At 40.0% G+C, this 26,007-nt stretch overlaps 1 protein-coding gene and 1 long non-coding RNA gene across 2 annotated transcripts; one reads left to right on the top strand and one right to left on the bottom strand.

Moving 5' to 3' along the window:
- Positions 1–762: 762 nt before the first annotated feature.
- On the top strand, positions 763–6,419 carry LOC309714819 (serine/threonine-protein kinase pim-2-like). The gene is made up of 9 exons (XM_082547526.1): positions 763–993; positions 1,622–1,864; positions 4,045–4,179; positions 4,297–4,391; positions 4,533–4,580; positions 4,684–4,902; positions 5,010–5,190; positions 5,277–5,447; positions 5,537–6,419. The coding sequence occupies exons 1-9, from the start codon at positions 933–935 to the stop codon at positions 5,626–5,628; spliced, it is 1,245 nt and encodes a 414-aa protein (XP_082403652.1). The 5' UTR covers positions 763–932; the 3' UTR covers positions 5,629–6,419.
- Positions 4,762–25,653, bottom strand: LOC309714820. The gene is made up of 4 exons (XR_014279040.1): positions 25,579–25,653; positions 25,135–25,312; positions 6,872–7,030; positions 4,762–4,848 (listed from the first exon to the last, which is right to left on the bottom strand). It is a non-coding gene; the product is annotated as an uncharacterized lncRNA (long non-coding RNA).
- Positions 25,654–26,007: the final 354 nt, after the last annotated feature.

Raw genomic sequence — 26,007 nt, 5'->3', positions numbered from 1 at the left:
TACAGTTCATTTGCTGTTATGGAGTTCTTGTTACTGATAAAAAAAAAAGTATATTTTTTGTTTCAAAATAGCTGATCTGCTCTATGCCAACATCTGTGAACAAATATAATTCTATAAAGTTGGTCTATGTAGTGTGTAACTGTTGATATAGAGCGTTATTAAATTTATTGCTAATGCAATCATATGGCACGTTGACTTCTAAGGAAATTTTAGATGGCACTTATCATCAGAAACGTTGCTGACTCCTGGGTTAGACCTTCATATTAAATTTTTCTTTTTTAAACTTTTTTAAGAACGCATTTTAACATTGGACTCAAAAATAAATAAATCCCCCCTAACAAAAAAGGCACTTCAAGTGCCAAATTGCTTTATATTTCTTCACTTAAATATACGGCCGCAAGTAGGGCTGACATGGGCCCCAGGTTTGATGTGTTCTGCAGTAAACTGGACAAACCAACATAAGGATGGAAGCCACTGTGGGACATTTTCAGTAAGTTGAGCATGTGTTTTATAAGTTGACACATGAATTAATGTACTTTAATAGAAAATGGAAAGGTGATACAACCTCAAAAACGTGGTTGCCTCTAGATTTAAAAAGAGAAACAAGGTCGAGTAGTTACACTATATAAAGAATAAATGCACAATTTAAAAAACAAAATTTATAGGTAGGTATATCGACTTCTTATTAAATTATATGAATTATTATGGATTTGTCTGCCACAGTGTTTTTCTTTAAACTACTTAGGAGCAGTTTTACTGGCAGTTGGTGATGTCACTGAAAGGCAAGGTTCTGTTGCCATAGTCTGAGTTTATTTTGAAAGCTCACTTATGGAACTTGCTTAAACAGCTTAGAAAAGACAAGCGCACACATTTGAAGAAGTATTTCCTCATTACGGTGACATTTTCCCTTTTAAAAGGTCTCAAAAATTAACATGAAAAAGGAAACGAGAAAAAATACAAATTCAGGAGATAAGAAAGATCCAGGAGATCAAAGTAAGTAAACAAATACATCAAATCTGGGTAAAATCCCTCAAATAACAGAATCTACTTTTCTAAAAATGTTGACAGTCTGTGTATAAAATGAAACATTTGAATCCTACCCATATGGAAAAGATATATATAAATCTTATAAAGTTTGTATCTGTCTTGTGTGAAACTTGTATGTTTTGGATACTTACTAAAACAATATATGAAAGTAATGAGAAAGTGGCCACTTTCATGAGTAAATCATATAAGCCTGATATGATTCACTGTATGAAGTAGGCCACATCTTATGCAAGTCTTTTATAAATTTGTACTATTTCTTTTCCATATGGGTATGTTTGACTGAAAATAGCATAATTACAACACATCTAATCAAAGAAAGGTTAATGGGGCACTTTGTCTTTTGGTAAAATAATGTGACAAGTTTATTCTTGGACTCAGCAGTAAAAACAGATCAACAAGTGTCATGAAGATCTAAGTCTTAGTAGACCTAGTATGGACTGGTGTTGCTCTGTTTTTTATCAAAAGGATAAACTTGTTATTATAATTTAACCAATACTCCCTTAAATGGCATCAAAATCCTTCCAGTCCTGATGTCGAGCACTCTTTTTCACTACTGTGTTGTTGTTGTTTATAGACTCTAAGAGCAGGATGGCTAAAAGAAGGGCCAGTCCTGAAAAGAAGACCCCCGTAAAAAGAAGGAGGGTCACTGAGCAGGCTGCTCCTTCCACCAGCTCAGATACACATCGGGTCAAAGCAGTGAAGCGTAAGGCCCAGCAAGATGGAGCGGGCACAACCAGTCCACCAAAGAAGATTAAACTTGCTGAGCCTACGAGTGGAGACAGGGAGCAAGCGTCTTCCTCCGTGGACGCTGGTAAAGGTAGGCTAATTAGTTGAGTGAGGGGTAGATTAAGTGCACAGCTGGTTGCTCGGTTTAAGATATTAGTGTTTGGGAGATACTTTTCTGTTGTACAGTTCATTTGCTGTTATGGAGTTCTTGTTACTGATAAAAAAAAAGTATATTTTTTGTTTCAAAATAGCTGATCTGCTCTATGCCAACATCTGTGAACAAATATAATTCTATAAAGTTGGTCTATGTAGTGTGTAACTGTTGATATAGAGCGTTATTAAATTTATTGCTAATGCAATCATATGGCACGTTGACTTCTAAGGAAATTTTAGATGGCACTTATCATCAGAAACGTTGCTGACTCCTGGGTTAGACCTTCATATTAAATTTTTTCTTTTTAAAACTTTTTTAAGAACGCATTTTAACATTGGACTCAAAAATAAATAAATCCCCCCTAACAAAAAAGGCACTTCAAGTGCCAAATTGCTTTATATTTCTTCACTTAAATATACGGCCGCAAGTAGGGCTGACATGGGCCCCAGGTTTGATGTGTTCTGCAGTAAACTGGACAAACCAACATAAGGATGGAAGCCACTGTGGGACTTTTTCAGTAAGTTGAGCATGTGTTTTATAAGTTCATCAGTAAATTAACACCAATAGCTAGTTAACCCATAGCTACTCACACAACAACGGGGTATTGGGTAACTATGATGTTGTTATTTTAGAAAACAAAGTACACATGAATTAATGTACTTTAATAGAAAATGGAAAGGTGATACAACCTCAAAAACGTGGTTGCCTCTAGATTTAAAAAGAGAAACAAGGTGAGTAGTTACACTATATAAAGAATAAATGCACAATTTAAAAAACAAAATTTATAGGTAGGTATATCGACTTTAATTAAATTATATGAATTATTATGGATTTGTCTGCCACAGTGTTTTTCTTTAAACTACTTAGGAGCAGTTTTACTGGCAGTTGGTGATGTCACTGAAAGGCAAGGTTCTGTTGCCATAGTCTGAGTTTATTTTGAAAGCTCACTTACGGAACTCGCTTAAACAGCTTAGAAAAGACAAGCGCACACATTTGAAGAAGTATTTCCTCATTACGGTGACATTTTCCCTTTTAAAAGGTCTCAAAAATTAACATGAAAAAGGAAACGAGAAAAAATACAAATTCAGGAGATAAGAAAGATCCAGGAGATCAAAGTAAGTAAACAAATACATCAAATCTGGGTAAAATCCCTCAAATAACAGAATCTACTTTTCTAAAAATGTTGACAGTCTGTGTATAAAATGAAACATTTGAATCCTACCCATATGGAAAAGATATATATAAATCTTATAAAGTTTGTATCTGTCTTGTGTGAAACTTGTATGTTTTGGATACTTACTAAAACAATATATGAAAGTAATGAGAAAGTGGCCACTTTCATGAGTAAATCATATAAGCCTGATATGATTCACTGTATGAAGTAGGCCACATCTTATGCAAGTCTTTTATAAATTTGTACTATTTCTTTTCCATATGGGTATGTTTGACTGAAAATAGCATAATTACAACACGTCTAATCAAAGAAAGGTTAATGGGGCACTTTGTCTTTTGGTAAAATAATGTGACAAGTTTATTCTTGGACTCAGCAGTAAAAACAGATCAACAAGTGTCATGAAGATCTAAGTCTTAGTAGACCTAGTATGGACTGGTGTTGCTCTGTTTTTTATCAAAAGGATAAACTTGTTATTATAATTTAACCAATACTCCCTTAAATGGCATCAAAATCCTTCCAGTCCTGATGTCGAGCACTCTTTTTCACTACTGTGTTGTTGTTGTTTATAGACTCTAAGAGCAGGATGGCTAAAAGAAGGGCCAGTCCTGAAAAGAAGACCCCCGTAAAAAGGAGGGTCACTGAGCAGGCTGCTCCTTCCACCAGCTCAGATACACATCGGGTCAAAGCAGTGAAGCGTAAGGCCCAGCAAGATGGAGCGGGCACAACCAGTCCACCAAAGAAGATTAAACTTGCTGAGCCTACGAGTGGAGACAGGGAGCAAGCGTCTTCCTCCGTGGACGCTGGTAAAGGTAGGCTAATTAGTTGAGTGAGGGGTAGATTAAGTGCACAGCTGGTTGCTCGGTTTAAGATATTAGTGTTTGGGAGATATTTGTGTGTATGATCTAATACGCTGATGCGCTTTTGGTGTTTTCCACATCTGCAGACTGCAATCAAAACACAAAAGGGTGCACAAAAAATGGCAGAAGGAAGTCTGCGGGAGACAGCAAAGAGTCACCCAAGAAAAAGAAAAAGGACAAAACCAAAAACGTCGTCCAAAATTCAGTAGTCAACCAGCAACGTAAGTAGCAAGCAGCTTGGCTTTTATACTCAGGTGAAGAGCAAAATGAACATTTAGGGTACAGCAGAGAGTAATTTGTGTCACAGCTGTAGTAAAACAACATTTGTGTCTTTTCAGGGGAATACCAAGCCAGATATGTGCAGGAGCACCATCTAGGAAAGGGCGGCTTTGGAGCAGTGTTTGCTGGCTACAGGATAACAGATCATTTCCCAGTAAGTGTTCAGATGGTGGGAGTAAGACAGGCAGTAATGCAGATAACGGATAATATCGTCAGCTGAGCATTAAAGGTGCCGTTTTACACCTTTAATGATGTCATACTGAGGAAATGCTCACCAATGCTCTGTGTCTTTTAGGTAGCCATCAAACACATTCCCAAGGACAAAATCCCCATCCAAGTGACGGTAAGTGTGCAACACTTGAACTGTTTTTACATTCCTGGACTGAGTGCAGCGTTCACCTGTGAAACGTCTGTTCCTCATCATCCACTTTGTTGTAATATATCAGGATGAAAACGGGAAGGAAGTCTCAGTGGAAGTGGCCATTTTGCTGAAGCTTGCAGCTGAAGCAGATGGATCAGTGGGAACGTCGGCTCCTGTGTCTCTGTTGGACTGGTTTGACTTTGGCACAGAGCTGATCCTGGTGCAGGAGAGACCTGTCCCCGCGGTGGACCTGTTTGAATACATAAGAGAAAATGGAGGATGTTTACCAGAAGGAAAGGCCAAGGTAAGTTGACTGGAAGAGCCTTAGACTGTACAGCATTCAATCAAAGCATAGAGTATCAGAGAAGCATCAACCTGTTGACTCATTACTGTCTTTTTCATCTTTTCCAGGTCATTCTGAAGCAACTGGTTGATGCAGCAAAGGACCTGGAGGAGAAACAAATCTTTCACCGGGACATCAAGAGTGACAACATTCTGATTGAGACCGGCTCAGATGTGCCTCGAGTTCGTATCATTGACTTCGGACTGAGCTGCTTTGCTACGGAGCGATCGCGGTTCCGCTTCTTCTATGGTAACATATTCAGCTCCTGCTCTTCACAGATGTAGCAATTTGTGCCTTTTGTTTTAGAAGAAATTGTAATTGTGTCTGTTTATTAGGTACACCTATCCACAGCCCTCCCGAATGTTACTGGGGCAAAAAATACAGGCCTGGACCCACCACGGTGTGGCAAATGGGAGTGGTGCTGTACGAAGCGCTTCATGTGGGGGACTTTAATATCATGACCTTCATCGACAACGAACTGAAATTCAACGAGCATCTGTCCCCACGTAAGAAAACATCACACTTCAAGATTCACTGATGGCTTGGATCATTGGAACCATCATCTTCATCTTCTCTCTCCTTTCTTTCTTTCCAGACTGCCGGAATTTCTTGGATGCGTGTTTAACCGAAGTCCCGGAGAAGCGCCCAACGCTGGGGGACCTCCAGCGCCACCCCTGGCTCAGATAAACCCATCTCTCACACACACACATTTCATATCTTATCATATAAGTGTGATACATGGCCTAACTTTCTTTTTTTTGTCTTTCTTTCATTTTTTTTGTTTTTTTAACAGGAAAAGATTGTTTTTTGGGTTTTTTTGGCCGATTCTAAATTTTGCTATCCTGAAATTCCTGTAACCCCCCCAGCCATCCCAGGAAAGGGGATCTCTCTTTGAATTGGCTTTCCCGAGGTTTCTTCCCATCATTCTGGCCCCCCGGGGAGTTTTTCCTCGTCTTCATAGAGAGCTTGGGCTGGGTCAGGAGCTTCATCAAAATTGGCATTATTTGATTAGGTTAATGTAATAAAACACGCTGATGTAATCAAAATTAGTAAAGATCAAAAGATTTAACTTAAACTTCCATTAAAACTTGTTTAACTCAACTTTGCTGAGAATACTCTTTTATTACCATGTCAAGGATTGTTTTTTTACTCATGATGCATTTTGACAAGTAAGAAAACTGAAAACTAAATCAGGTTAAAGTATGCACAACGAAAGTCACACTGTCACTGCTCTGAAGACTTGCATCTGTTGCCCTAACCTCTAACGGTGTGTTCACACCGAACGCGATGTACGCAAATAGAGCGTCAGGTTTAAATGTAAAGTCAATGGAAAAGCGCGATGACACGCGATTACGGGTCCCGCGAAAATTCGGAAGCAGATTTGCGTCGCGAAAACGCCAAAACTTTTTGACTCGCGAATAAAACCACGCGCGTGAGTTTTTGTGTTGCATTTTGTGCATACGCGCGTTTCGCGTCAACCGCTCGAGTTGGGAAAATCGCACCGCGACAACCAATCAGGAGCCTGGTGACGTGGCTGTGACCTAGGTCAAAGGGGCAGATCCAGCCAAAGCCCTTCATACTTTGAGGGAAGGCTAATCAATGCCGTAGCAAACAACCCAGAGCTGTACGACACCAGCTGCTTTCTGTACCGAGACAGGAATATAAAGGACCGAGATAGGAGGAAGATATGTGAAGAGATCGGGCAACCTGGTAAGTTCATTCATTTCTCTTTTGAAAGTTTTCACTGACCCGGGGAAGCCGCACAAAAGCTAGCAAGCCACTGCTATTTTCCCATTTTCCCAGCCATATTTTTTAATATCCATCTATACTCAATGTGAATTCGATAAATTTAATAAATTTGTTTGACTGATCACCTAATGTGTGACAAAAGAATCCACTGTGATGCTAATGACCGTCTGCGCTCTCTTACCTGTCTGTAAAAGTTGGCCTTGTCTCTCTCACTCTGCCTTCTCTCACTCGTTTCCCGGTCCAGTGATGCCTCTCTCCTCTGTTGCAGAAGTTCCAGCCCGTGCTCTTCCTGTGTTCCGCGTGCCCGACTGTTTCTCTGCCCCCTGGTTTCCCACGGCACCTGTGCAGAGTTTCTGTTAATGACCGTGCTCCTGTTTAAGTTGATTCCTCTCATGAATAAATCTTGTAAATATTTCAAGTGATTGAGTCTGCTCTTAGGTCCAACTGCACTCTCATTTCCAGTTTGTGACATGGGCTTTTCTTCCTTTCTTTCCTTTGCATTATTGTCAGGTCTTTACCTTACAATATAAAGTGCCTTGAGGCAAACATTGTTGTGATTTTGGCGCTACATTAATAAAAGTGACTTGAAATTGAATAAGTGCAAGAAGACACAGCTGAGCTCAATCTAAATAATAGAGCAAATGAAAATAAAACTAAAGGCAAAGTACAAGAGACAAAAAACTGAAAACAGAAACTGAACTAATTACACACAGAGACAAGAGACTAACACTCAACTAGTCATAGAATCACAGGGGAGGTTACAGCTAATCAAAACACACCGATTAAAGTATCAAATTCAAAGAATTCTTCCCCTCAACCACAACCGCTCACAGCAGATGGCTGCCCCTCTCTGAGCAAGACATGTCCTTCAATGCACATATTAAACAAATATGTAGGACTGCTTTCTTCCATTTGGGCAGCATCTCTAAAATTAGAAATATCCTGTCTCAGATTGACGCTGAACTAGTTCATGCATTTATTACTTCTAGGCTGGACTACTGTAATTCATTACTATCAGGAAGTCCTAGAAACTCCCTGAAAAGCCTTCAGTTATCCAAAATGCTGCAGCAAGAGTACTGACAGGGACTAGAAAGAGAGAGCAGATTTCTCCTGTATTGGCTTCCCTGCATTGGCTCCCTGTTAAATCTAGAATTGAATTCAAAATCCTGCTCCTCACATTCAAGGTCTTAAATAATCAGCCCTTATCTTATCTTAATGACCTTGTAGTACCATATCACCCTATTAGAACACTTTGCTCTCGCTCTGCAGGCTTACTTGTTGTTCCTAGAGTATTTAAAAGTAGAATGGGAGGCAGAGCCTTCAGTTTCCAGGCCCCTCTTCTGTGGAACCAGCTTCCAGTTTGGATTCGGGAGAAAGACACTATCTCTACTTTCAAGATTAGGCTTAAAACTTTCCTTTTTGCTAAAGCATATAGTTAGGGCTGGACCAGGTGACCCTGAATCCTCCCTTTGTTATGCTGCAATAGACATAGGCTGCCGGGGGATTCCCATGATGCATTGAGTTTTTCTTTCTAGTCACCTTTCTCACACACTATGTGTTAATGTGATATAATTTGAAGCATGTGCGGTAACGATATATATCGTGATATATTCTTTTCTTCTGCATAACGTATTTTTCGCACTGCACTGCTTGATGGATTGTCAGAGAATTACGGCTGCCGTAGTAGGCGCTTCGCAGAATACTCTGGGTCCAAAACTCCGTCCATTTCAGGTCCCAAAGTCAAACGAACACTGAGAGAAAACGGTCTAAATTCTTTAATCCTTAATAAAATCATCAGCGTTGCTGCTTTACCAGGTGTAACAATTAAGTTTAACATCCAGGCATCCATGAAAACAGAAGTTATTAAATTTAACGGAGTTAGAAGTTAGCTCGCTAGTTTCCACCTAAACATGACATACCATGTTCTGACTGAGAGATTTTTGAAACTAATTAAAACGTACAGCTCTGCTACCACTTCCGACATAAATTTAGACAGAAAACTAAACAGCAGTGGCGTTTGTATGGTTACTGAAGTTCGACTACCTGGAATATAATGTTGTGCTACGTGATTGCTAGCGACACAGCTATGTTAGCATAACATTAGCACAGTGAAGCTGGAGGATGAACGCCAACTTTTTTTCACACTCGATAAAGGTTAACGTGAGGGATTCTGGTGGTCAGGGACAAATGCAATCGCATAGCAGGATGCTATACACGGGGCAAACTTAAGCCAGGATAACAACTGAGATCATTCATCCACAATACGAGGTTAGTTATTAATATACTGCAACAACATGGGAATAGAGCAACTGCGAGAGAATTCAACATTAATGTATCAATGTTACGGAAATGGAGTAAGCGCAGTTTTTGGCTTTCCCCATATTTCAAAAGTGCTTCATCTCTTTGCTATGACTGTGAGCATAATTTGCAGATGATAATGGTTGTAGCCACTGCGATGCTTTCGACCAAAACAGGCGCAGCTTGATGACATCATCAACATCCGCTATCGCGATAGGGCGGGCGAAGCTCTCATAGGAAGAGACAGCCAATGCTTACTGCGCACGAGACGCAAGGTCGTAACCATTGACTGTAGAAAACATGGACGACGCGACACCGCCTCCTACCATTGTGCAAAAATGAAGCCAAAATACCCTGCTTATGGAGGCTGCCATCTTGCAAATTTGGAGCCAGAGTCTGCGCAGTAGTGACTTGAGGTGGAGCGACTGTGTAACGCTCCCGCCCACACACCCGCTGGATGTGACCGCAAACACGCCCCCCTACACTTTTTACGTAGCCCGGCTGGTCCAGTTTTTTTGCTGGTTTACCGCGACTGACGACTCGTTTAATTAAGGTAAATACAACCATGTCACTATTATAAAAAAGACACACAGCTTATCATCTTATAGTTCTAAAATCACTCTGTTGTTAATTCGTTAGTTAGATTAGCCGCTAGCATATGCACTGTGTTGGAGGCTTGTTGCTAGCTAGTTAGCGATGCTATACACCTGCTACTCTTAATAGTCTTCAACACTTATGTTTTTTTAATCCATTTTTAGACAGCGATGAGATCAGCTGCACACTCTACAGAGGCCCAGAGTTACTGTTAATATCAAAAATATAATGCTGTCCTTTGAGATTTTAAACATAAGACTGTGAGTGTAATGGATCTAAAACTGTTTAAATCTTCAGAGCCCTCTACAGCCTGGTAACATGGAGACTTTAAAAATATCAGCAGAACGTTTCAGTAGTGTAGTCTAATTTGTTCTTTTCATTTAATAATAGAGTCCATATTATATCAACAGCTACATTCACCCTGGAGAGAAACTAGTGAGGGAGACCATCAGGACCAAGCTGGTTTTCTGGGTCCAGAGGTTTGGAGAAACTTCTTCCCTTTCTTTCATCACAGCTGTCCTGTGCCATAAGTTCTGTTGACCCACTGAAAGAGGCATCATTTAAGAAACACCAGGAAGACTGAAGCTCATGGCATTGATCAAGCAGGACTCATGATCTTCACCAGCAGCTCCCTCACAGGGAAATCTTCAGCACTCCTCCGTAGGCCCGCCCCAGGAGATGGATAAACCCAGCATTTCATCAACACTGTGATGGAGACCTTTGGTTTGTGTAATGTTATAAATACTCAGATACTCCCCAGACTTTTACATAAAGATATTATATTCAGTCCTGTAGAAAGTTATATATTTAGAAATATATGATCCTCTCTGGTTACTCTGGTATGAATAACTCTGAATCACTTTATGGTAAATAACCCACTATCTGCAAAAAACTGTGAAAGAATTCCAGATGACAAGTTTGTAGTTCAACATACAAGTGACGACCTTTGACCTTCATCAGGTTTTATTTAATTGTGTCAGAGAAACTCAAACGTGCTCTTCATGCAGCTGAGTACATCAAGTGTTTAAAACGGAAGCTGTGCAGGTCTGAGATCAGCAGCTTTGTGAAACACCAAACTGAGGTCCTTTTAATGCTGATATTAGATTAGATTAGATAGAACTTTATTAATCCCTCGGGTGGGTTCCTCTGGGAAATTCGATTTCCAAAAAAGCACAGCACCGACAGAAGTTACAGAGTTACAGAATATATATATATATATATATATATATATATATATAAAAAAAAAATACAGAGACAATATAAATAAAATATACGAAGGGGATAAATAGAATAAATAGGAATAAAAATAAAAATACAAGTGAATTGCACATTTCAAGTATTGAGTCTATTGCACCGTTGACTATTTACAAAAGTATTGCACAAAATGTATTGCACAGTGAGGTGAAGAGGCACTACAGCTTAGTTGTTCCCCCCTCCTTTGTCCTCCTGTTTCCCCTCCAGGGAGGAGTTAAACAGTCTGATGGCGTGTGGGACAAAGGAGTTTTTAAGTCTGTTAGTTCTTGTCTTTGGGAGAAGCAACCTGTCACTGAACAGACTCTTCTGGTTGTTAATGGCTGTGTGCAGAGGATGTCTGGCATTGTCCATAATGTCCATCAGTTTCTTTAATGTCCTTTTCTCTGCCACTGTCACCAGAGTGTCCAGCTATATAGTGACACAGTTACATGAGTGATTAATCCTTTTGTTTTTTTTGTCTTTAACTTTATCAATAAAACAGCTGCAGCTTTCACTACAGCACGTGTGGTACTTTAACCTTTGTACTGTTTTCATCAGTTCATTTTGCAGTTAACATGTGAACATGTTGGATGATCGGTCTGCTGTCACTGGGTGGTGCTGAGGTCTGAATCTGAGGGCAGCTCCTATAATCACAAAGACAACAGAACCATCAAACTCAGATATAAATTTTATCCCTCAATATTGAAATAAAGCTGATTCTTCTGTCCTCACACACTCAGGAGCTGAAGTTCTTCTCTTACATTTTTTTCAGTATTACAGTACACTACAGTACTTTAATCCATAGTTCCTGATTAATGAGGAGTTACTGAAGTACAAGCTTTTAAAAAAAAGTTACTGTCTTTACAGATGTGGCAAGAGACTGAAAACATGCTGTTGTTTGCACATATTTAATATTCAGCTCTGCACAGGAGCTGAAGCAGGATGCAGCCTGTTGCTTTTACAGTATAATACTTGTAATAAAAGTACAGTAACAGTAATTAGTGACTGAGCAGCCCGGAGCGTTTCTCTTGATTTCTTTAGTCGGTGTAAATTCATTCACCTGCACAGATTAGCTAAACGAACCCTGACAGCCGAGTGCTCATTTTAGCTAGCTAGGTCTCAGGACCGAGCTAAGGACGGTAGTTACGGATTAGCTTACAAACACGTTTAACTTACCGAAAAAGTGCAGAGGGGCCTCGGGTCCTTCTGTCGGGTAGTCCAGTTTACTGAAGAACGCCTCAGGCTGTCAGGTTAAAACACCCGGTCGTGTTTTCGTAGCGTAAACGCTGGGCGTCCTCTCAGAGCCTACGCTCTATCTGCTATTCGCGAACAGAGATACGCAAGTTTCTCCGTGACTGCAGCTGTCAGTCAAAGCTCTTATGATGACGTTTCACCCCAATTTAACATCACCGCGGTAGGAATTAGAATCAAACTTATGGGAAAGGAGACCCCTTGAACATCAATCAGCGTGATGAGAACTATTGAAAACAAAAGAAAGAATCTTTGGAAAAAAATTATCTAAGGAGAATTAATTTATTTTAGTCTGACCCCAGTCCCATCCGCTAACATGGAGGAGGCGGGGTTTATGACCTATACTGCAGCCAGACACCAGGGAGCGATAGAGACGCTTTGGCTTCATTTTTGGGGAGCTGTCGCGTCGTCCATGTTTTCTACAGTCAATGCTTGATCCCCTGCTCATGAATCAAAAAGACTCAGATTTTCACGTGCTGATTGGAAAACTGTTGCATAAAATGTATGCTCAAGGGTTAAATGAAAGGCAGTTGAGTGGAAGGACAGATATTTGTGTGAGGAGACAAGTTAAAAGTCAAGGAATGTCAAAAACCTATATGGAGGGTCTTTTATAAACCCTTGCTGAATAAGAGGTCAGGTAACCCATATGGAAAAGAAATAGTAAAAACTTATATGTGATTACTCATGAAAGTGGCCACTTTCATGAGTAAATCATATAAGGCTTACATGATTTGCTCATGAAAGTGGCCACTTTCTCATTACTTTCATACATTGTTTTAGTAAGTATCCAAAACATACAAGTTTCATTATATAATTTTTCAAGGGATCTTATATCTGTTTTCACTCTTATATGCTTTTCATACAAGTTTCACACAAGACAGATACAAACTTTATAAGATTTATATATATCTTTTCCATATGGGAATGTACAATGGAGGAATTTGCATAGGGGCATTGCTGTTAATAGTTTTGTGCCCAAGGTTAAAAAAGATGCAAGTGAATGATGTCCCTTTTATCCAGAGATATAATTTTTTTTAATGTTTCTTGAATGTAAATGGCTTGAACCACTGTGTATTATGTTAAAACATGTCTTTGAAAAGTGCGGAGTGGCTTAGTGTCCATTGGCATTTTTGTTTGGTGCCAGTTATACCCCCCCCCCCACACACACACAAAATAAATAAATAAATAAATAAATAAATAAAATTATTGCACTGATTTAGGTTTAAGGGGTCACTTCTATCATATGTTTTTTTTATAATTTAACATGATTCTGCAAAATTGGGGTGTAACATGTTGACTCAAATCTTTGATAGACAGTTGCAGTTGCAGCGAAATTTGTGTATCTGATTGCAGCTAGAGTAGGGACACTGGGAGGAGATCCAGTGTGTACTTTCCATAGGTAAGGTGGGAAGTCCTTAGCTTTCAGGGGAGAAAGCTGGTGTATTTTCCTTTTAGAAATCATTACTTATTTCCAGAGGGTCACCAAGTTTTCCCTAAATCCAGTTTCTGGAACAGGGTTCACAATGTAGAAATGACCCTGATTTAACATCAACTGTTGCCATGTTGCCATGCCTCTGTTTTTCTGTATAAGCATATTTCAGCTTTTAATAAAGGTCAGTGATTGCAGGTTATTTTGGTTTTAACCTTGTTTGTCTGCAGAGTATGCCCTGTGTATGCAATTACCGGTTCAATCCAAACACCCAGCTTGTTTTTAAGGGTAATTAGTCTCAGTGCTGTTAAATAACATATTGATGGACTGTGTTGATGCAGCATGTTCTCACACATTTTTTTGGGTCTACAATGATGAACTGTCCCTAAAAATGAAAATAAACAGTTTTTGTTTCGAGTTTGGTAACTTGACACCTTTTTATAAAACAAAGATCTGAAACCATTCCAGTTTTAGCACTTCGCTGCTTTAAATGACATTCGTCCACGTAGACCTATTTGCAAATCTGAGTGTCTTTGAAAACCCCACCTGGTGAAGTAAACACTGAATCAGTGGCATTTATTAGCATACAAATTACCACCTGTGAATCTGTTCAGGTTGGAATTCCCAAATGTTTAGTCCCAACAATACGACTGCATTGATTCAAACAACTTACATTTAATCTTGCTAAAAAGAAACGTTTGCATTCGTTTCACATACATGCAAAACCAAAAAGGATAAACACACAGTAATGGCAGCAATCATTTATCTTGAAGAATTGTTCTTTCAAATGAAACAGAAGGAAACATGAAAATAAATAAATAAATAAAAAGGTTAATGTTAATTGTTTTGTGGTTAAAAACTGGTTCTGAAGCACATTAGTCATGAATTCCATAAAGTCATCTAAATGTGTGTGAGGTCCATTACTTACCTCTTGATTTACGGCTGTTTTGTTTTCTGATTATTTCTAGATTTCACTGATACTGTTTCATTCATATTCAGGTCCTCGCCGAGCTTTTGCAGCACAGATCTGAGACATTGCCACAAAGTTACAAATAAAGGACTCAAAAATATTTCAACCACGGATATTGCTCTTATTTGTGTTTTTGTGTTTCTGAATTATTCATTGATTTTATACCTGTATAAATCCAGATATTTGTAAAATAAAATTGGTGTTGGATTGGGTTGAATTTGCATAGAATAAAAAACACTTAATATTAACCTATGGTTACGTTTGCATGCCCTTGATACACTGAATCATACATGAAAAATCAGGTTCACATGTGTTGACATCTGAATGTACCTGTACCCACTGAGTAATTTTCTTGTTTAGAGGTCAAAAAGATGACTAAATGTTACAAAACCATCAGTGCTTAAATTGATCTTGTTTGAAAAGCTCAACAGAAAAATGTCTATTTTTCTTTTTAATATGACTTATAGTATTAAAAATAAACAAACATGCATATCTATGCACATCCACTGGCCACTTTGGTAGGTGCAGCTTTTGATCTGAAATATTTAATCAGCCACGTGGCATTAATGCATGTAAGCATGTAGACATGGTCAAGACAACCTACTGAATTCCAAAACAAGCATCAGAACTGGGAGGAGAGGTGATTTAAGTTAAGCTGTTAGTGCCACATGAACTGGAGCAAATATTTCAGAAACCACTGATCGACAGAGATTTTCTCACATAAAAAGTAGGCCCTCAAAAAAGAAAATATGACGTTTGTTGGTAGAGTGCTTCAAGCTGAATTCAAAAGTAACACAAACCACTACTTGTTAGATCCAAGGAATGCAGAAGAGCACCTCTGAACACACGTCATCTTAAATCTTGAAGCAGATGAACTACAGCAGCAGAAGACCACACTGGTTTCCACTCGCTACAGTGAAGAACAGGAAAGCGAGGCTACAGTTCATGTGGACTACCCAAACTGGACAACAGAAGAGTGCTAAATGTTGCCTGGTCTTGTGAGTCTTGAGTTCTGCTGCCACATTTGGATGGTGGTGTCAAAATTTGGCCTAAACAACATGAAAGAATGGATCTATCCTGCCCTGTATCAACAGTTCAGATTGCTGCTGATAGTTTTGGAGATATTGTCTTGGCACAGCTTGGTAAATGGACTTCTTATATACCTTATACACCTTATATATCTTATACACCCTTTTACTCTCCCAGAGCACTCAAAGCACTTTATAGAAAATGCCTCATTCGCCCATTCACACTTTTTTCTATGCTTTCGTGCTTTTTATCTAACGTTGACACGCATTCATACTCTGATGGATGCATCAGAAAGCAACTTGGGGTTAGTATCTTGCCCAAGGGTATTTAGCCTGCAGACTGGAGCAGCCAGGGATCAAACCTTTTAAACATTATATGGCCCGCTCTCTCTCCTGAACTATAACAGTTTGGGTACCAACTGGGCATTGTTTAAAAACCACAGCCTACCAGAGTATAGTTGTTAATCAGCCTGTTCCTTTTTGACAACAACATACTGTCTAGAGACGGGTTTCTGTATGTTGAAAGCAAAAGAACCAGGGTCATGCAGTTTAACCGAATCAATATCTCTCCTTCTCTTGGGATAATAAATGTATTGGTTGGGTGATGCACTCAATACTAATATGAATGGAGTTGGCTCAATAGAAGCAAAATCAATTGGTCCCTCAAATCAATACTTATCTTGATTTGGAAGAATGCACGTATAGTCAAAAATCCTGGGAATGTGATTGGGTTTATTCTTATTCAAGATAATTTATGAAAAGGAAAGTGGCAGATTACATAACACAACTTTTCTGAGACTAATCACAAATACCTCAGTATATTCTCTATTCTACAAATCCTTAAAGTTCTCCTTGTATCTGTGTGCTCAGAAAGTGAAATGAAAGGAAATTTTCTCATTTTGAATTTATATAGTCAAGACACCTCGCTTTCTCCAGCATTATTTTAAATAATGATCTCAGACTTCATTTTAATCTCAAGATCTATCTCAACAGTGCACTTATGTTTGATTAATAAACCACTCTGACCATAAGAAAAACTTATTTGAGCAGCAAATAACTCATTCACTAGTGATATAAATATTAAACAAGCTTAAATTCAAAACATCTGCCTTGTGATTTCTTCCCAAATATACTATTAAAGATTGAGTGAAGAATAGCCAGGCACCACTAGTGTTACTTTCATGATGCTAAGATTAAAGCAATTGCAGAGCAGACTGAAGCAAGACCAACACTATTTTAGGTATTTATAGACTAAATAGCAGGCCTACAAAGTCAAACATGCATCATGGGATTGTGCCGTCCCTGAAGAATGAGGTGAGCAAGAAAGATAAAAGTTCAGTTTCAAAATTAAATCCCAAGCTACAATATAACTCCTTCATAATGGGCAGCAAAATCTAATAATTTGTTTAGACTTTGCGTGGATACGTAGCTGTTTCCATGCCAAAGAAACTACAGTTTGTATTGATTGTAAGTTAGTTTTTTCAATTAGATGTCAGATGTAAATACAAAGACCAAGGGATGGGATATTAATAGTGCAATCCTGTCAGTGTAAGCAAGGAAGGCAGTGCTTGCCCAGTGAACTCTGACAACTGACATCAAAATCAAAGTGCAAGCATTCTCTCACCTTTTATCGATTTGTGATGTCACCATTTGGTCTGTGGACCACTGTTTTAAAGGATGGAGTTAAGCTTTTTTCCAGTCATCATCTTCATTTTTTTCAAATTTGACATGATCATAATTGTATAAGGCAGTTAGTGATGATTAGTTAACAACCAACGCTACTCCTGAGCAGCGAGCTTGGTAAGCAATGTGTGACATTAGATTGGGATTCAAAAATAAAAAGAAAGAGACTGAAAACTAGATGAAGGTACCCAAGAAACTGAACAGCGAACTTCTTAGAACAGCAAAGACAAAACAGCACCCACCTGTCACTCAAACTGGCACACCTAAGAATAATTTAATGATTGAGTAAAAGAGCAAACATTTTTATTCACTTTCATGTCATTTATACTTCATATCTCAGCTCTCACAGTGGGCACCTGTTTTGTACTGTCAGTCAATCCCTCCAAACTTTAGCCTACCTCCTTGTTAAACCACAATAGCCTGTTTTTTCCCCTCCGTATCAAAATATGTCAAAATGTCTACACATCAAATACTAGAATTGAAGTATTAAAGGCACCTGACAGATTTTCATCTTGTCCAGCCTTGGCCAAAAGCGTTGTTGGCTGTCAAATCAGCCGTCTTAAATCGAAACAGACTAGACAGATAAAGGTTTGTTAGATTCGCCTCCTCTTTATGCATTCTTCTACACTCACAGTACAAAGCTGTGTTTTTACATATGTCTACTTTTATAGCATTTTCATCATCAAGGCAGTTTTGAGAGGTCATAGGAGCACCTATGTAGGACCTAGTTACATTTTCCTAGGGCTGCTCGATTATGGCAAAAATGATAATCACGATTATTTTCACTGAAATTGAGATCACGATTATTTGACGATATTTATTTAACCCTTTAAGACCTACTATAGAACCAAGTCCACCAGAGCTTATATTATTTTTTTTACATGCTGTAGTGCCATTTGTGGGAGCATTTCAAGTTGCTATACATCAATACAACTGTTATAGCCCATATTTTAATAATATGTATGCATTAAGTCCATAGTAATTACATAAATTGCAAAAAAGTGCAATAAACTACAAAAAAAATTGAAAATCGCTTTTGTTTTGTTTACATATATTTCTACTTGGAGAAATTTAAGAGGTTTATCCCTCAAAACTTTAAATACAATAAAGTTGCAAAAAATAGTTTCCCACCACAGGAAATTTATTTTGAGTGTCTTCATAGTTTTATTTTGGAGATACAGCAATTTTTATATACTGCAGGAAAAACAAAAACAATCCTATGATGCAAATTTGCAAAGAAAACAGCATGTGCATCATTTCACTGTGGGAAGTGTTACGAACAGCTGACAGGAACGGCAAAGCGTGTTTCTGGAATATTATGTTTTTGTTCCTGCAAGCGCTTTTTATGCAATTTTTGCAAAGCTATATGTGGAACGAAACCGTGACCGAGGACAAGCTGATGGCATCAGATGTAAGTACAACTCCTCCGGTTTCATATGCAAAACAAATTATTGCGCTAGCTTACGCGGTTCAGGTTCTACAGGGATTTAAAAATAGTTACGCAAAACGGAGCGTGCTGCTCTGACCGGCTTTAAAGGGTTAACAATGACTTTAAAAAATAATATAAAATAGTGTGCAACACCACTGAAGTTTTTTTTTTTTTAACTCTCTTTTCAACCAACGGCAGTCACTCTCCAAATAACTTCTGCTTAGCTTTCCGAGCTTCCCTCGGGTCCTCTTAATCAGCGGTCTCCAACCTTTTTTGCGCCACGGACCGGTTTATGCCCGACAATATTTTCACGGACCGGCCTTTAAGGTGTCGCGGATAAATGAGAGAGGGGCTAATAATCGGCTCAGTCATTTTTAATGATCGTTGAAAGCCCAGATCGTAATCGTGATTAAAATTAGATTAATTGAGCAGCCCTACATTTTCCTCCACACGTTTTAAATGGAGGAAAAGAACAAATGAAGCCACTCAGTTTTTTCTTATGTGTTGTTATCAGAATCAGAATCAGAATCAGAATGGGTTTATTGCCAGATGTTGAGGTTTACAACATTAGGAAATTGCTGCGGTGCTTCAGTGCAGACAATAAGAATTAAAGTGCTATGTAGAAAGAAAGATATGTGCATGAGATATACATGAGATATATACATGAGAATAAGAATTATGAGTGCTACGTAGAAAGATATATACATGAGTGCAGGTGGTGATCAGTGCCAAACATGAAATGATGCAGTGACACAGCGTAGGGTCATGTGTTAGTGGCGGGGACAATCATGTGGTTATTGTTCATGTGTCCAACAGCAGAGGGGAAGAAACTGTTCTTGTGGCGAGAGGTTCTGGTGCGAATGGACCGGAGCCTCCTGCCTGAGGGGAGCAGGTCAAACAGACTGTGTCCAGGGTGAGAAGGGTCAGCTGAGATCCGGGCTGCACGCCGCAGTGTCCTGGAGGTGTACAGGTCCTGCAGAGATGGGAGTCTGCAGCCAATCACCTTCTCAGCAGAGCGCACAACACGCTGCAGTCTCTGTTTGTCCCTGATAGTGGCTCCAGCGTACCACACGGTGATGGAGGAGGTGAGGATGGACTCGATGATTGCAGTGTAGAATTGCATCATCGTCCGTGTTGGCAGGTTGAATTTCTTCAGCTGCCTCAGGAAGTACATCCTCTGCTGGGCTTTCTTGATGACGGAGGTGATGGTGGGCTCCCACTTCAGGTCCTGGGTGATGGTGGTACCCAGGAAGCGGAATGAGTCCACAGAGGTGATGGGGGTGTCAGTCAGGATGATGGGGGGGAGTGGGGCTGTGTGCTTCCTGAAGTCCACAATAATCTCCACTGTCTTCTGGGCATTCAGCACCAGGTTGTTGTGGCTGCACCAAGACACCAGACGTTCAACCTCCCTCCTGTAGGCAGACTCGTCCCCGTCCGAGATGAGCCCAATGACGGTGGTGTCATCTGCAAACTTGATTAGCTTGACAGACTGGTGGGTGGAGGTGCAGCAGTTGGTGTACAGGGAGAAGAGCAGGGGAGAAAGAACACAGCCCTGAGGGGAGCCGGTGCTGATGGTCCGGGAGTCCGAGACATTCTTTCCCAGCCTCACGTGCTGCTTCCTGTCCGTCAGGAAGTCAGTGATCCACCGGCAGATGGGATCAGGCACATTCATCTGGGAAAGCTTGCCTCGGAGATGGTCTGGAAGGATGGTGTTGAAGGCAGAGCTGAAGTCCACAAACAGGATCCTGGCGTAGGTTCCTGGGGAGTCCAGATGCTGCAGGATGAAGTGTAGGGCCATGTTGATGGCGTCGTCTACAGACCTGTTGGCTCTATATGCAAACTGCAGGGGGTCCAGGAGGGGGGCCGTGAGGGTCCTGAGATGGGAGAGAACTAGGCGCTCAAATGACTTCATGACCACAGATGTCAGAGCCACGGGTCTGTAGTCATTTAGTCCAGTGATCCTAGGTTTCTTGGGGACAGGGATTATGGTAGAGGACTTGAAGCAGGCAGGCACATGACATGCCTGCAGTGAGGAGTTGAAGATGCCAGAAAACACTGGGGCCAGCTCGTTTGCACAGTGTCTGAGGGTGGCAGGAGACACGCCGTCTGGGCCGGGAGCTTTCCGAGCATTCAGGTTCTTAAACTGCTTCCTCACATCTGCTTCATGAATATGAAGAGTTGTGGTGGGAGGAGGTGGTGTGAAATCCTCTTTTGTGTGGGGTGAGGGGGCGGGTGTTGCAGGTGAACAGTTTGAAGGTGGTGATGGCTCTATGGAGGGGGGAGAGGTGGGGGAATGAGTGTCCAAAGTGCCCCTATTGTTGGGGTCGTTGGAGGTGTGAAGGCTGCCTGATGGCTCGTCAAAACGGCAGTAGAAGTTGTTAAGGGTGTTGGCCAAGAGCAAGTCATCAGTGGAGTGGGGGGTTTTAGGCTTGTAGTTTGTGATATTCCTAAAACCTTTCCACACAGAGGCCGAGTCATTCTCTGAGATCTGCTGCTGCATCTTCTCAGAGTGCTGATGTTTGGCAATGTCCACTTCTTTAGTGAACCTGTACTTGGCCTCTCTGTAGCAGTCCCTGTCTCCGCTTCTGAACGCCTTACTCTTTTCCAGCCACAGCTTTTTGAGTTTAGGAGTAAACCAGGGTTTGTCATTATGGCGACTCCCATCTATTAGCTCCCCACTCTCATTATCACACAGATGCACCAGGGGGATGAATAAATGCAGTTACGCAATATAAAATCATGACGATAAGATTTTAAATGAATACATACTGGATACACTGAGTAATCATCACATGATGCTTTTCTTTTTAACTGGAGAGTGTTTTGTACTTTCTGAGCTAATGTGGGTCCTTGTATGGAAGGCTGATTACAGTCATAGAGGATGTTAATTTCACTGTCCACTCTTTTTTGTAATATTAAGAATTACATATCATTTTTTTCTATTTCTGTTGAACAATTACGGTTTTCATTTTCAAGGACGCCACACATTTTTAACACTTCAATTTAGTGCATTAATTGAGCTTAACAGAGGAAACCTGATGTGGAAATAAATTCCAGCATTATTTGCTGTGACTGGGGATGGCAAGAGGAGAGTCAACATGGACTAATTTGATGCAAGCAGCTCTGTGCACAAATCCCCAGGAGGCCTGGATGATAAGCACTGACAGAGCCACTAAGAGCCTGAGGCGAAGCAGTTCTAAAGGCCACACGGATGGAGAAAATGAAGGGGGTGGATGGGAATAAAAGAGTATTATCTACTTGTAATCAAATGTGAAGAATGGTTTAACAGTAAAAAAGAAATCTACACTGAAAATTCTGCCGTTATCTGCTGACTCACAGTATGGAGTGTGTACATGATGCATGGGAGGCAACCGGTGATGCTGTCTGGGTGAATTACTCTCTCAAGCATCGTAAAATACAACTGAAACCTGGACTCTGCTTCTCACTGCAGTCTACGGTTAACCAGAGAAATGGAGCATTACTCTAGGTTTGGTGAATTTTGAAAAGTTTCTTTAGAACACAATAGAATGCAAATTGATGAAAACACAGGGAATTTATGGATTAAACGACAACTGCTTAACTCCACAACTGTATTTATCACTGTAGGTGTGATCTCAACAGTAAGAAGGACTAGCATGCAGTCCAGGCAGGTAGGAGAATTTTAGGCTGATTGATTTAAAATCAAAGGCAAAGCAGATGCTTACAGGCAGATTGTTGGTGCAGGTAAAAGAACCCATCAGAAGGCTTTACAGGCTCAAACTGTAAAGGTTTTGTGTGCTCTCAGAATCAGCTTTCTGTGCCAACTTTCATTTGTTTGTCCTCAAAGACAAATCAGATGCTACTCATAAACTGAAACTTTGGTTTTAGCCACAGATTCTATGACAAATAGTGTCCTTGATTTTGTCTGTATCAGTTAAACTGTCTCTCCCTTGAAATACTGGTTTTCCATCTAAAAAGCTGAAATGAGTATTTCACTCTCAAAATATGCACACCCCATTGTTTCTATTGTTATTCAGCCATTTTTGAACACAGCACCTGAGTGTTCTCCCTGGTTCTTCTCTTGTATCCTGGCTGTGACACTTCGATGGCAAATGTCCAAAGCTATGTCTACATAGAAAGCAAAGGGTGAGTACTACATTAGCATACCAGCAGCAGCAAAAGCAACAGTCCCCGGTGAGTCTACACAGGAAGCATTCAAGCTCACAATAACTATAATTACACGGCTACAAAACAAGAAACTAGCATTAACAGTTTGTGGTGGGAAACTCATTCAAGGTGCAAGGCTAATGGAAAATTGCCACATGCTGAAAATGTCAGATTCTGTATAAAATCTAAATGTTTACATGTGAGATAATAAAAAATTATCTATTCTGAGGTCAGATTTATAGTTGTCTATATATTTAGCATTCTGTTATTACTTGGATTATATTTGTTTGCCTGTTTTTCTTTCAGACATATGCACAGGTCGTCTAAAATGTCCACCAAAAAGAAATGGGAGAAGCATAAATCACAGGAGACTGTGGTTTTTGTCACATTGGAGAAGATTGCATCTTGCACTTTGCTTTGCTCTGTTTGGATAGTTTAGGGAAAGATTGCAGTTCAGGTTAAAGCATTGGTTTGTAAAGTTTCCACTTGTCAGTATGGCAGTGTTTTTGTTGGTGATGGCCAGGAAGAGGTAGATGGGCATTTCTGGTTCGACTGCTGAGGGAATAGGAAAAAACCCATAAAGCAATATAAACATCGACTAATAGTCAATTTGTGTGCCTTCATAGAGCATTGTGAAGGCTTACCTGTTACACCTGCCTTAGGAAAATGATCTCAAACATAGGCTGTGTACATATTTGTGGTGCCATGGGAATGAGAACAGACTGGAACATCAAGCCCAGTGGCGTGTCTAGAAAAGTTTTGATGGGGGGGCCAGGTAGGGGTACAGATTTGGAGAAGGGTGGCAGATGTAATTGGCAGATAATGTTAAAAATAAATCTACCAACCATTAACCATAATTCAATAACCCTATAAACCTAATGACTGAATGCGCTTTTAACTCTGATTAGAATGAGGTTTTAACCACTACGGTGCAAAGTTTTTAGATACTGCGTTGATAAAGTACAAGAGATACAATCAGTGCTTTGTCAGTGTTTACTCAGCATTCAAGGACAGCAATATTTGCATAGTATTTTTACTGACATATAGTGCACATATGTTTTGGACAAAAACATTTTTGAATATTAAAATACGAACATTTTTAGCCGATGCAAATGCAAAACTTTATCTGCCTATTAAAAAAAGAAGATAATCTTCTCACAAACTGGTGTTTGATTTTGAAGCAGGAAAAAAGTGGAGAAACAAATGAAAAGACTAACATTTGAATGAAACCTGAAAGCAATGATGATGAAATACAGTCAGCTGGCATGGGGACACTGCCAGTATTGACCTGCAGGGCTGGACTGGGACAAAAAAATCGGGCATTTTGACTACAGACCGGCCCACCAGGTATTAAAGCCATAAAGCCTTTGAATGAAAACAGACGCTGTTGTGACAGTGATGTACACTGTCTTGTTGGTATATGTATGATTTCTATACATTTTACGTCAGATAAAAACTTTGTTCGCAAGATTCAGATAATTATTTAATAAAAGCTAGATATTTTAAATGAGAATAAGAAAGAAAAGTATTTCTTTGTGCCCCCCTCTCCCTGTTAATGCCCTACCTGGCCCACTGGCATAACTTTGCTAGACCCGCCCCTGCACAGTTACCAGCTGTCAGCTACTTAGAAAAGGATCCTGGTGTTATTTGTCTCTCAGAACCTGTTTCTCCATCACCTGTTCAGCTCTGATGATTCAGTAAGGACATCTCCTGGTTTCATCTTCATGTTTCCCTCTCACCACATATCCAAACCGATATCATGACCAGCAGCTTTTACAGCTGTGGCTCCAGCAAACATCAGCTGATACTAGAAATTAATATTAAATAAATTCTAGTATCAGCTGATCAAGCTTAAACATGCTGCTGTTGTTTAGCGCGACATCCGCTGATTTCCTCTTTCTGGCGCAAAGTGGGTGATAAATAAACAAGAGAGAAAAGCTGATCAGCTGATCATTGATCAGTTTCATGATTGAAGTAGAAACAGGAGAGAGAGGGGAGAGAATGAGAGAAGAAGAGGCAGCTGCAGCGTAAAGACACAGAATAACTCCAGCTTTGTGTCTTTTTTCATTATAGCGAAAGTACGGGACAAACTGCGTCTCTTCTCAGCTCAATACCAAACGCGTAATATTTTCTCTGAATGAGGGACCATTCCATTTTTTTAAGGAGCCGTTGGCAACTCTACTAACTAAACTTATGAATAAAATAAAGTTCACTATCAGTAACATCAAAGCACCCACCCAGCTGTATAGAAACTCCGTCATGCTAGCTAGTACGCAGTACGAATTACTGTAACTGACTGTAAAAAGTCAGCACAATGAAAATAAACTATCCCTAAACTTGGTTTATATCTGACCCAGATAGACTGCAGGTCATAGCTTCTTACCTGAAGTTCAGTTCACCTGACACTCAGACCGGCGGCCGCTTCGGGTCTCTCCTCCTGCTTCCCCTTTCCTCATCTACCTGCTGGCCTCTGTGGAAGCTCCGCCATAGCCACCACCAAACAACTGAGTTATTTTTACAGCATCTGGACAATCCACCACCTCTCATTGTTCATGCCGTTACTACAAAAAAAAAAAAAAAAGTCATTAGCCCACCGGTATGCCCGATGGCCAGTCCAGCTATGTTAACCTGCAACCAGATCTGCAGCTCCATACAGCAATGTTACGACTTATTATATCTTATAACTCATAACTCTTATGCTAGCTCCCCCCAGTAGCCTACTGTCTGAAATATTCGAGGGTTGCAATAATTCTTTAAGAGTTATTTTTTCCTTGGTATTTTAATTTCACCGAAGTTTACTAAACTCAACAAACTTAATATTACTTACAGGGACATTTATTCTCTCCTCATTTTCTTTCGCTGAAAATTTGTTTTCTGCCGTGCTCTCCTACCTTTGCTAACGTCATGCTCATAGTGCAGAACCCGATGCTGCATTCATGTACACTCGGATATCTGAGCTTCACTGTGAAAACATAATCGTACATTTCATATTTCATTGAGTTTTAGCTTCGGGGTAGCACCCCCCCCCAACCCGCTGGACACGCCACTGATCAAGCCAAAAATATACAGCATTGGAAGCAACAATTACTTGCATACAAATATTACAGCATTTTCTGAAGCAATATCTCAGAGGACAGTGCTGCTCTTTGCCCAACTTTAATGAGAAGTCTGTTCATTTTTCAGTCAGCCATCTGTTTTCTTCCTGTGTCACGAGCACTAAAGTCTTTCAGGGCCAAATGCACGGATGGAAAATTTT

Source organism: Aulonocara stuartgranti, assembly GCF_965226115.1.
Source record: "Aulonocara stuartgranti genome assembly, chromosome: 9".
Lineage (NCBI taxonomy): Eukaryota > Metazoa > Chordata > Actinopteri > Cichliformes > Cichlidae > Aulonocara > Aulonocara stuartgranti.
Note: the sequence above shows the minus strand (reverse complement) of the source record. Positions and strands in the feature narration are given on the sequence as shown.